Here is a 12236-nt window from a genome sequence, read left to right as displayed (position 1 = left end):
AAAAAAAAAAAAAAAAAAAAAACTGTAGGACTTTACATACCTTTTGATTTTGTGCACTTGGAATGTAGAGTGTTTCTCTGATTTGAACTAAAACTTAAATTTAGCTTTAAACATTTAGTAAGCTTTAAACTCAGAATAAAACAACAAACACAGGTGAAATATAGTGACTCAATACACAATATTTAGGTGTGCTCAATGTTTGATTTAACCAAAAAAAAAAGGAATCTGTAATGGATATCAACCAGCCATATAAGCACAGATCAGGATAGTTATCAAACAAATTAGCAACCAAATTAGATGCAAATTTCTATGAATCCGATACCTCTCATTTTGGAAAATGCAAGCAACGATTTTCTGTGTATTTGTAATCTCTACAACCCTGGGCAGTAAAGTGAGACAGTTTTACTAAGTCTGCAAAAGATTTAGCACTGTAGAAGAGACAGATCTGCATTCATAACACATTCAATATAAAAAAATGATCTGGGGCAGGTTTTATATTGTTGTAGTGCTGGTTTAAAGCAGCACAGGGAGGAATCGAACAATAGTAAATCTGTCTCAAAATCCATCTCACTGCTTCTGTTTGCCATTGTGTGAAAGAATTGATAAATGTCTTTCATAACGTTTATGCTTTTAGGATAATCATTGGCCAAAGGCTAATTCGTAAAACATTACCACAAGGCAGATCACTCAAAAGCACAATGCAGGCAAAAGTAGGTAACTATAAGTTTTGTTCTAGGTTAATAATCCTGTGATAGTAGGCCTTGTTAATAAACTAGTTGAATTATTTCATATTTTCTCTAAAGAACTCCTTTAAGCTTTTAAAGTCTAGGTATGATTTTTTTATTTTTTTTATTTTTGCTGAGTTACATTGATCCAGCTTAGACCAATATAAGTATACATATCTCATATCTGAGTGATGGCTGTGGAAGCTGCAAAACACTGTAGTAGTCACCACCCACCACTACTACAGTGATAGCAGCAATCATTGGGGACCTGTGCCGAGCAGATTCCCTTCTGCATATTAACCATGGCCTCGCTTATTTGGTACTGCCGCCATTCACAAAACCTCTTGTATTTTTTTTAAGGAAGGCAATCTGATGAGGCAGAGAGGTGGGGCAGTGATATTATTATTATACAGTATTTATATAGTGCCAAAGGGTATGCTCAGTGCTGTACAGTAGCAAGGGGGACACAACATGAGACAAGACAGTAACAAAACAGTACACGAGGGGTTCGAGGGCCCTGCTCTTTCGAGCTTACAATCTAGGAGGGAGGGGAAGGTGATACAGGAGGAGATGGCTGTGGGGGATGGAGTGGTGGGAGGAGTGGAGGAGGTTGTTAGGTGAGGTCAGCTGTTAGGTGAGGTTGGGGTAGGCTTCCCTGAAGAGGAGGGTTTTCAGGGTGCGCCTGGAGGTGAGGAGGGTGGGTGACAGTCTGATGGATTGGGGTAGGGAGTTCCAGAGGATGGGGGAAGTCCTAGAGAAGTCCTGCAATCTGGCGTGGGAGGAGGAGACCAGGGAGCTAGAGAGTAGGAGGTCCTGTGAGGAGCGGAGGGCACGGGTAGGGTAGTATTTGGGTATCAGGTCAGTTATGTAGTTTGGGGCGGCATTGTGAATGGCTTTGTAGGTCAGGGTTAGCAGTTTGAATTTGATGCATTGGGTAATTGGGAGCCAGTGAAGGGATTGGCAGAGGGGGGAGGCAGATGTGTCAAAAGATTCAGAAGATAACAGTGGTCACTCTTGCAGTGGTGGCTAGTTTTGTGTTTTTAAGTTTCCACAGGAATTGTTCAGGTATGAGCTATGCTTATTTACATTGGTCCAAGCTAGACCAATGTAACTGTGCAAGAGGGCTTTTTTCAGCAGAAACACATGGGAAAGCAGTTCTGGCATCTCCAACACAGTATGTATGTAATGGCATGGGGTGCTGTGATGTGCTAGAAGGTCCATTGATAGAGAATATATTGTTGTTTAGAAATGGGGTGTATTGTTTAATGTCGGATCTCTTGTTGCTGTGGGGTCAGTTGTTGCTGGGATGGATCTGCTGCTGAGGCAGTGGTTTATTGTTAATGGCTGTTACAGGCTCTATTAATTCTGTCTGCTGGGAGATTTATCGTTGCTGGCAGGGGGCTATTGTTCCTGGAGTGGATATATTGTTGTTGGGAACATTTGTGTTGCAGGGGTCTATTATTGCTGGGGGGGCAATATTGTTGTTGGGAGGGGTCTATTGTTTTTGAGGATGGTGCTTGGGGAGGGGATTTTATTGTTGGTGGCTTCAGGGGATCGATTTTACTGCCTTTCTCATTTGATGTGGGTAGGAGCTGAACCATGGCACAGTGCGCAGTGGTAGGTAGGGTTCAGAGACAAGGAATAACTCAGAAGGGAGGAGTACCTGCACTTATTTTCTGATAAAAAGCCCTGCTGTGCAATGTAAATTAAACCTAGATTTTAGCTTTCATTTTGATATACGTATAATGTATACATGTTAAGAAAACTTGATACATATAAAGTAATAATAACCTTGACATGAGGGTGGGGACCCATCCATTTGAAGGCGCTCGCCCAGTCTACAAGTCAAAATTTCATTGCCAACTAAGGTGAAGCCAGGAACACACTGATATCGTATTATGTCCCCTATAAAATAAAAAAGCATATTTAAACATAATGCTTTCATATAATTTATTGTAAACAAAAAATGATAGTATTACGGTGCAGAGAAAAAAAACTGTGCTGCCATAATTGTGGTATAATTACAAAGTTTTCCTTCCAAACCCATTTCATTATAGAGATTAGAGTATTGCAAAGAGTAGCTTCAAGAATTGATAAAATTGATCTGCAATCCATAGAGGATTATTTGATTTAGGTTTGATCACTTGGAAAGTCACTGTGATTAACTGATAAATGTTATCATCTCTGCAGAAGCAGAATACAATGCCTCAACCCAATATCACATCAATGCAAGTTCATAACGTACCTTAATTACTGTAAACCTAACAATAAAAGATAAATAAATACATAAACTTTGAACTGCAGTGTTAGCAGTCAAGATTTCCTGTATGTAACCCTATAGGAAGCCTATATGAAGCCTATGAAAACTAACTATATATATATATATATATTAACCAAAAACTGAACTATGCTGTGAAACTTGAGATTTTTGGAAAGTTTGCTGCAGGGGCGGACTGACCATTTGGGAACTCGGGCACTGCCCGAGGGCCCGGGGTCAGTATGGGGCCCCATGAGAAGCCCCTGGTACCTTTCATAGGCTTTTTTGGGTGTGGTTTGAGTGTGGACAAGGAATCAGGGGCCCCATGATCCCTTATTGCCTGGGGGGCCCCATGAGTTGTCAGTCCGCCCCTGGTTTGCAGTGATAGAAAAAAGTGTATGCAGCATTCATCTAGACTAGATTTTGTTAATTTTCATTGCATTGCTCCCAAAAGTGGCTTCTTTATAAATCTTGACTTACTATTTCATTTATCACTAGTATACAGAACTTCTACTACATGCATTCAACCTCATTATTATAGGAATTTAAATATGGAACTTGACAGGCACTCAAGGCTTTTGCAAAGCTCTTACAAGTGCCTGTTCTGATAGAGAGCACCAAACTGAATGTCTCAGTAGACATGTGGATATGCATGGCTTGCCATTTCTTCCTGAGGTAGAATATCAACTCCACAACATAAGCATTAGATGCACGTCTGCTTTGAGTATCCATATGAACCTAGACCCACTATTATTATACATTTATACTCCACTCTATAAAACACTTCACACAGCCACAGTTTTACCTATTTCAAATTCATCATCTTCTGCCAGTATTTCAGCATTTGGCACTGGAGCAGGTGACTGGCATATTCTCAACTGGTAAGCTGTAGAAAAAAGAAAATGATTATTTTTAATATGCACTTAAATATGTATTCTTTGAAGTCACCTATAAGACAGAAAGCTCTGTGCAAACAAAATTATGCAGTGTAGTGTTATGTATTCTTGGTTCAGTTTGACTGCAAAGTATACTGTGGCTTATACAAAAATTAAAAAATAAACCATAGATTACTGCCGCGGAGACTGTGGAGTACTGCATACAATACTGTCATTAGGTGGCATATTTAAAAGTAAATTTTGCTGTTTAAGCTTCACTATACCTTCCCTGCATTCCTTTTTTTTCTCCCCTTCCTTTTTTTCCTTCCTCCCATACTATTCTACTCTTCTCCTGTTGGGCCCCATGTCCCAAGAGACTCATGCATGGCCTAGCTCACCCACTAGACAACTATGCAGGACCTTTAATGGTTCAGTATTCTGTTCTCCTCCCAGCTGTTTCAGCCCCTTGTGTTGGACGCAATACACTTGAGCTCTCTGGCTAACACTTGCGGTCAGGTAGGTCAGGAGTTAGGTGCATGGGATTGGCTAATGATGTGTGATGGGGGGTTTGTGGCATGGCGAGGCCATACCACTGTATAACATGACAATCTAAGCCAGGTTTTGCAGAAAACAGGTTCACACACTTCACCCACCCGGTCAGGGGCGGACTGACAACTCATGGGCCCCCTGGGCAATTGGGGATCATGGGGCCCCTGTGTCCTTGCCCACACTCAAAACACACCCAAAAAAGCCTATAAAAGGTACCAGGGACATTTTATGGGGCCCCCTACTGACCCCTGGCCCTTGGGCAGTGCCCGAGTGCTCGAACGGTCAGTCCGCCCCTGCTCCCGGGAGTTATTGGTGCAGGGGCGGACTGACTAATCGGCACTGCCCGAGGGCCCGGGGTCAGTAGGGGGCCCCATGAGATGCCCCTGGTATCTTTTATAGACTTTTTTGGGTGTGGTTTGAGTGTGGGCAAGGACACAGGGGCCCCATGATCCCCTATTGCCCGGGGGCCCCATGAGTTGTCTGTCCGCCCCTGATTGTGTGTATGCTAGGGAGCAGAGAACTGCATGTCTGCACCACATTGTCCAGGGCAGGACAAACCAAGGCTGAGACCTGTGAAAGATGGAGTATCAGGGAGCTGCAGGAAAGATACAGAACTGAGAGAGGTACAGCATTTGGAATATGAGCACTGGAAAGTGTGTTGATGATCTGCAGATATAGGGCTGAACAGTAGATCTGCAAAGAGATCCAGGAGGCTGAATACTATTTTATTAATTTGATGGTGGAAACCCCTTGAGTGGGAAGCTATTTGTTTGTGAAATTTGTTTCTGTTTTAAATAAAAGTGGGCAGAAAAAGTCCTAAAAAGCACATCTGAAGTGCCCATCAGTGCAGCCTATCAGTGCCCATAAGGGCAACCTCTCAGCACCCATCAATGTAGCCTCATCAGCACACATCAGTGAAGAAAAACATTCCTTATTTGCAAAATTTTATAGCAGAAACAAATAAAGTGTTTTCCCCCCAAATGTTTAGACTTTTTTTGTTTGTTTAGCAAAAAAAAACCAGCAGTGATCAAATACCACCAAAAGAAAGCTCTATTTGTGTGGAAAAAAAGATAAAAATTTCATAGGGATACAGTGTTGACTGACTGTGCAATTGTCATTCAATGTGTGGCAACACTGAAAGCTGACAATTGGCAGGAAGGGGGTGGAAGCGCTAAGTACTGAAGTGGTTAAAATCTCTGCAATGTACACTGATCAACCAAAGGGGATTGTTTTTTTCTCAACAAAGGTGGAGTTACTCTTTAAAAAGAAGGACATTTTTCCTTAAAAAGGGACAACGTCATCACTGTAAAGTACATTACATAAAATAAAATAAATTATAATTAACCTCTTGCCGACCGCGCATAGCCGAATGACGGCTTCACCGCGGCCGGCCAGTTCTGGGTGGACGTCATATGACGTCCTCCCAGAACGTGCTCTCCTGCGCGCCCCTACGGACACAGCTGATCACGTGATGTGGTAAAAGGCCAATCACAGCGGCCTTTTACCACCTGATCAGCGGTGTCCAATGACACGCTGATCAGAGGGAAATGCAAGTGCCGGTTCTCGGCTGCACTTTCCTCACACTGTCAGATCGTGAGGAAAGTACTGCCGAGAACCGGCAGTTGTCAGAGCGGGGATCGGCACCGATCATCAGGGCACTGATGATCAGTGCCCTGATGATCGGTGCCCAGCAGTGCCACCCGCAAGTTCCGCCTAGCAGTGCGCCCACTAGCCCCGCCCACCCATGCCCAGCAGTGCACCCACCCGTGCCCAGCAGTGCACCCACCTGTGCCACTCTGCAGTGCCACCTACCTGTGCCCAGAAGTGCCACCTGCATGTACCCAGCAGTGCCACACACCTGTGCCCACCCACCTGTGCCCACCAGTGCCACCCACCTGTGCCCACCCACCAGTGCTGCCCACCAGTGCCACCCACCAGTGCAGCCCAGCAGTGCTGCCAGTCAGTGCCACCAGTCAGTGCCCAGGGGTTGTGCCAGTCAGTGCCGCCAGTCAGTGCCCAGGGGTTGTGCCAGTCAGTGCCGCCAGTCAGTGCCGTCTATCAGTACCCATCATCAGTGTCACCTATCAGTGCCGCCTATCAGTGCTGCATATTAGTGCCGCCTATCCGTGACACCTCATTAGTGCTGTCTATCAGTGCCGCCTATCCGTGACACCTCATTAGTACTGCCTATCAGTGCCCTTTAGTGCTGCCTATCAGTGCCCATCAGTGCCGCCTATCAGTGCCCATCAGTGCTGCCTCATCAACGCACATCAGTGAAGGAGAAAAAATGCCTGTTTGAAAAATTTTATAATAGAAACAAAGAAACTTTTTTTTTTTCCAATTTTTTGCACTTTTTTATTTATAGCGCAAAAAGTAAAGCTCCCAGCGGGGAGTAAATACCACCAAAAGAAAGCTCTATTTGTGAGGAAGAAATTATCAAAATTTCATATGGGTACAATGTTGCATGACTGCGCAATTGTCAATCAAAGTGCGGCAGCGCTGAAAGCTGAAAATTGGCCTGGTAAGGAAGGGGGTATAAGTGCCTGGTAGGCAAGTGGTTAAAAATAAAATTAAAAATAAAAATAATATTAAGTACATTATATAAAAAATAAGGAAGCCAATGAAACGCTAGACTTTTTATGCTAATCTAACACCTTAACACTCTGAATATTGTTACTGAGGCTTGGAGAACTTGTGTCAGGTACACGAAAAACTCAGAAGAAACCTTGCACCAGTAGCCTGACTATAACTTTATGTCTAATGTGAAATCTTCAAACTGATTATGTTGTTGGTGAGCTAAGAAATGTTTTGGCTTTGATAAACTTTGAATATCTAATTTGAAATTTGGACACTGTTCACATTAATTTCACAAAGCATTTTCTCCATTTGAAAAGAATCCAATTTCTATAATTTTTTGGACACCGTGACCCTTTTAAATAGAACATATGTTTTGTGCAGACACACATTTCACATCCAAGGGATGAGAGGTTGTTGAAAATTGTCTACACACTCATTAAAATGTATGAAACACCATGCCGAGCCAGCAAGTGTTTCTGAAAAGTGTCAATAAAATCAAACAAAGAAGCCATACCATATGAAGAAAAATGTGCAGCTTATGTAGGAATTCCGTTAATACACAAAGGAATACATTTATAAAGCAGTGATGTTAACTTTTACCAAACATTTATTAGTAGTGAATCAATCACTTTCATTTAAAACACATGCACTAGAAAGATTGCACTGCAGTGAACATCAAGTTAACTGCTTTATAAATATACCCCAAGATGATTTTATTTTCAAATGAAATTTTCACAGTTGTCAGTATTTCTGGTGAAGGCAAAGATAACTGTATACAATTCCAATGCATTTCAGTTCTCAACCTGACATTACCAAAGGGCAGCTCATAAAGTTCAGTATATGAAATGCCAGAGAGGACTGTTAAGCCTGGTACACACTACAGTATAAGCTGGTTTTTTTTTTCCCCATTTTTCGTTCAACTCAGCAGGTTGAACGGAAAAAAAACCTGAGAGATTAGTGCTCTAACACAAGCGATATTAGTGTGTGGCATTATCCCCTGCTGTGCTATTGTATTCTGACACCACCACCCCCCTCCAGAAAATACTGATCAGCGCTTGCACCTATTGGCAAGCACTGATCAGATGGTGGTCTTCTTCTCACAACTGGCTTTTTTCGGACAGTCACCTGTAAACATGGGGTGAACGTTGGTTGGTTTCTGCTGAACCTGCCAATATTCGGCCCGTGTGTACCTGGCATTAGAAACTGCAGGTATACTAGCGGAAATTGTGGTCAGACACCATGGGCATGCTAAAGGTGTGGTTTAAAACTGAAGACATGATGTCGAAATGAATGAGAACATGGGGTAAGTAGAGATTACTCTTATGTTCACAAAAACATTGTTCTACAGAGTTCTGGAATTCAAGGGCCATAAACCAAGTACTAAAAGGTCACATGTGGCCCTTATGTCTTGGGTTGGGCACCAGGGCTCTAAGGTGTTGATTTGTTTTATTTTTCTTGTTCAAGTATTTTATTCAATTCAAAGTATGAAAACAACAAAATGCACAAGCTTACAAACAGTTGCGAGCAGTAAAGGTAACAGAAGGACATCGTATTCAAGTACATTCTATACATAACTTGTTTTATTGTTCTGATATACTGTAGATGAAGGATCTCATTTAATACAGCTTTTGTGTTTACCTGCAATTTGACTTTTATAATATGTATGTTGAGTAAATTTTATATTTTTTCTATATCTAACTCAGTGCTTTAAGATAAGTCTTGAGCCTTTGTGATAAATTAATAATAACAGTCAAATTGATTCCCCTGTTTAATTGACTAAATTAACTTAAAACACTCTTCTTTGATAAAGTGTTTGCAAATATGTACAAAACGAGCAATAGGGAATAGGGGATCTACAAAAGAAGCCTACAATGATATTTGATGTTATATGTAAAAGGGTGTTCCCATTATTTCTGCCAGATACCAAGGAGCAAGCCTTTGGTGAATGCACATTGCTCCTGCTTTTAACACTGCAACTACTTAGGGGGCTAAACTCCCCAGACTCAGTGACATCATTTGCAAAATAATACTTCCAAATTAGGTGCTACTCTTATAAAGAAGCAGGAGCAGCATCAAAATGGGTAAACTGGATGCATTATCTGCAAGTTCTAGTTCACACAAATCCATTTGCTCATCCTTAGCTGTGTCTGTAATATAACCCTGCCTATATGGGTCTCAAATTTCTCTGTACACAGATCAGCAATCTGGCCATTTCCAATCCCTTCAAAGCAGGGGAAAAAACAGCCAGATCTGTAAGTAAAATATTTTTCTTTTACAAAATTATTAGTCTATTTTCACTTACATAAAAAATAACAAACAACTCAGTGGTGATAAAATACCACCAAAAGAATACCCTATTTGTGTGAAAAAAGTATATACATTTAATTTGTGTACAGTGTTGCATGACTGAGCAACTTGCAGTTAAATAGCACAGTGCTGCAAAAAATGCCCTGGTCATAAAGAGGGTAAAACCTTCTGGAGGTCAAGTAGTTTATCACTGCATCATGTAAGCACACAACATTTGGGACTCCAAGTAACACCACTCTCTTATGATCATCTCCATAAAACCTGGACCTTTTGTTGTTTGTAGGCTTACCCTGGATTAAAATATTGCTATTTTGGATAAATAACTTTATAGGAGATGGTTATTTTTAGTGATGTTAAAAAAAAACTATGTGACCAATAATTTTGCAAGTAAAAGCCTTTGCCTTTGTGTATGCTATCCATGGGCACATGCAGATCATGTGTAATGGTAAATTTGGCCTTGCCTGCAATGATGCAACAAAACATCCAGAAATATGCTACTTTAAATAATAATTATACTTTCAGGGAAAGTACAGCTATCCTTTTGGCCTATTCATCTTCCACCTCATAGACATAGACCATATATTTGCTTTGGAAGTCGAATCTTCAGCCCCTCCAGATAAAACCTTCATCCTTTATCCATGCCTGTACATTAAAACCCCAAAGACTCTTGTGGCCACCTCCTGATACACAAGATGGTTAAAAGAATAGAAACATATGGGGTCTATGCATAAAACATTTTATTTGGATGAATGCCACAAGCATTCGTCTAGATGTGACAAAATTTCACTGGCCTCAGATCCAATAGTGGTAGACATTGATCTCAATGGAGATAAGGAGAGAAGAGGTAGGATAAAATACTGTCTACAGCATGATTTATATGTAGTTAAATATTGTTCAGACTCAAGTGATAAGAAAGCTCCATTAGACTTTCTAGTTTCACATCAACATCATTGGCCATTACCGATAGATTTTTCCTAACATAGAATAATCATCAAAAATCCACCAGAGAGTAGCAACAGTTGTCAACCGTATTGAGAAAGAGAAAAAAACAACATGGAAATCTCAGTCTTCATGAGTTATAAGTAACCACCAGGTAATTCAGCCCTCAAACAACAATTAAATATCAGTTTGCTGATATTTTGCCCTTTAGGTTGTATAGTAATCAAAATATGATTTCCCAGCGGTTTTGTTCTTCACTGTATTATATGAACTTGTGTCTTAACAGTATTTGAAGAACGTGCCAATAAATGTCAGTGGAACTGATTGATTGTTTTTGACTAACTGTCACTCTAAATTTTTTCCGTTCCTGTTAGTTAAACTCTGTTTGAGTTATAGGGCAGAGATTTAAATCAATGTTAGACAGAAATGTCATGGTCACTTTTTTTATATTGTTTTAGAGATTGAAACTTTTGTACTTGCAGGCATTATTTACCTATGCACAGCGGGTGGGCCTCATAGTATAACTGTGTAATAAAATTTTAGAAGTACCGGTAATTCATTACATAGCCTGAATGGGTAACCTCCAAATAGCGTGTTTGTTAACCACTTCAGCTCTTGTATTGGGATAAGCACAAAGTTCAGTTATAACTTGTGTTTAGAAAGTTCAGAACTATGGCTGCTCAGGTGTTTGTCCAAATATAGGACTTTTAGCCCGTTGGACAGGAGCTGAGCATCATATATAGCATTGATATTCCTGCTGCTACTATATACACCAGCTTCCTATCTGTCAATGGTTGCTAAGGAAACAGCAGGTGCTAGCACTCATCCTTAGCATCCAGTGATATCACCTGGTCCCCTTAATTTCTAGTTGGAAACTCCAGGTCGTGTAAACAAAGGGGCAGGAATAGCATGACATTACTAACCAAAAAGTACCATAGGTGAACAACACTGACCAAATAACATTGACTACATATGCCTGTGTCCATATTTGGTTAATGATATCATCCAGGAGACTCCATTTGTTTGTTTACTTATAGCAGTGAGGCTCCAGGAGATGTAATTCAGTGCGAGTCAGTGACAGGATAGGATATGTACAGTATCTGCAAGGTTTTTTTTGTTTGGGCATTAGATGGGCATCTTTTATTGGGATTAGATCTGCACAGCTGGGCAATGCCATTGACAATAGATGTACATCATGGTACTTTTTTTGCTTAATAAAGGACTTTTAAGAAACTGTGTAAGTGCCTTTTTTACTGTTTAATTTTTGTGTGTGATTAAGTAGGAATATTATGTACCCCTTATTCATGAGGGGGAACCCTTATTGTTAATGTGGTCGTCTGGATTCTGGTAAGTCTTGGTCACAGGGCCAGGATTGTGGGGAAGAGCCCCTTCTCCTCCTCAACATCCCCATAAATAAATACAGTTAAAAAAACTATAATAAAATGTAAAAAAAAAGCAAAATTGAAAGTATCCCTTGATGCCCTGCACACACCTGCAAATGCAAACGTAGCCCAGGGTGCGCACATGTATGTAAACCATGATCACACCACGTAGGCAAAATATCTCCATAAACATCAGAGTGAAAGACATAATTCTAGCATCAATATCTCACAGTTAACTGTAAACTGATGAGCTGTAAAGGCTTTTAAAGATTCCAGATTCTGATAAGTCACTTCCCACAGAGAACCAGAACCACAGCCCAGGGTTGTGGGGAAGAGGCCCTTGTCCCTATCAACATGAGAACAAGGTGCTTTGAGGGGGAGTCCCACTACCCCAAAGCAACCCCCCATGCTGAAGGCATGTGGCCTGGTAAAGTTCAGGAGGGGGGGCACTTGTTCGTCCTCCCTTTTCCTGGCCTGCCAGGCCTGTGTTTGGATCAAGGGTCTGGTAGGAATTTAGGGGGGACACCATGCTCTCCCCTATATTTTGGGGGTGGGGTGTCCCTTAAACATCCTACCAGGCCTAAACGGCCTGGTATGGCTTTTAGGGGAAACCCCATGCAATTTT

General features: G+C 41.2%; 1 protein-coding gene across 1 annotated transcript in view; it reads right to left on the bottom strand.

Annotated features, from left to right (window-relative positions):
- CSMD3 (CUB and Sushi multiple domains 3) overlaps positions 1-12236 on the bottom strand; it is a 1455553-nt gene that overhangs the window by 231452 nt on the left and 1211865 nt on the right. The window contains exons 46-47 of the mRNA XM_089664334.1: positions 3788-3868; positions 2517-2630 (exon numbers count right to left, since the gene is read on the bottom strand). Of these exons, the coding sequence (XP_089520460.1) occupies positions 2517-2630; positions 3788-3868 (195 nt within the window). The remainder of the gene's footprint in view (positions 1-2516; positions 2631-3787; positions 3869-12236) is intronic.

Source organism: Staurois parvus, unplaced genomic scaffold (assembly GCF_062004578.1).
Source record: "Staurois parvus isolate SC_StPar_1 unplaced genomic scaffold, SC_StPar_1.0 ptg000047l, whole genome shotgun sequence".
Classification (NCBI taxonomy): Eukaryota; Metazoa; Chordata; class Amphibia; order Anura; family Ranidae; genus Staurois; species Staurois parvus.
Note: the sequence above shows the minus strand (reverse complement) of the source record. Positions and strands in the feature narration are given on the sequence as shown.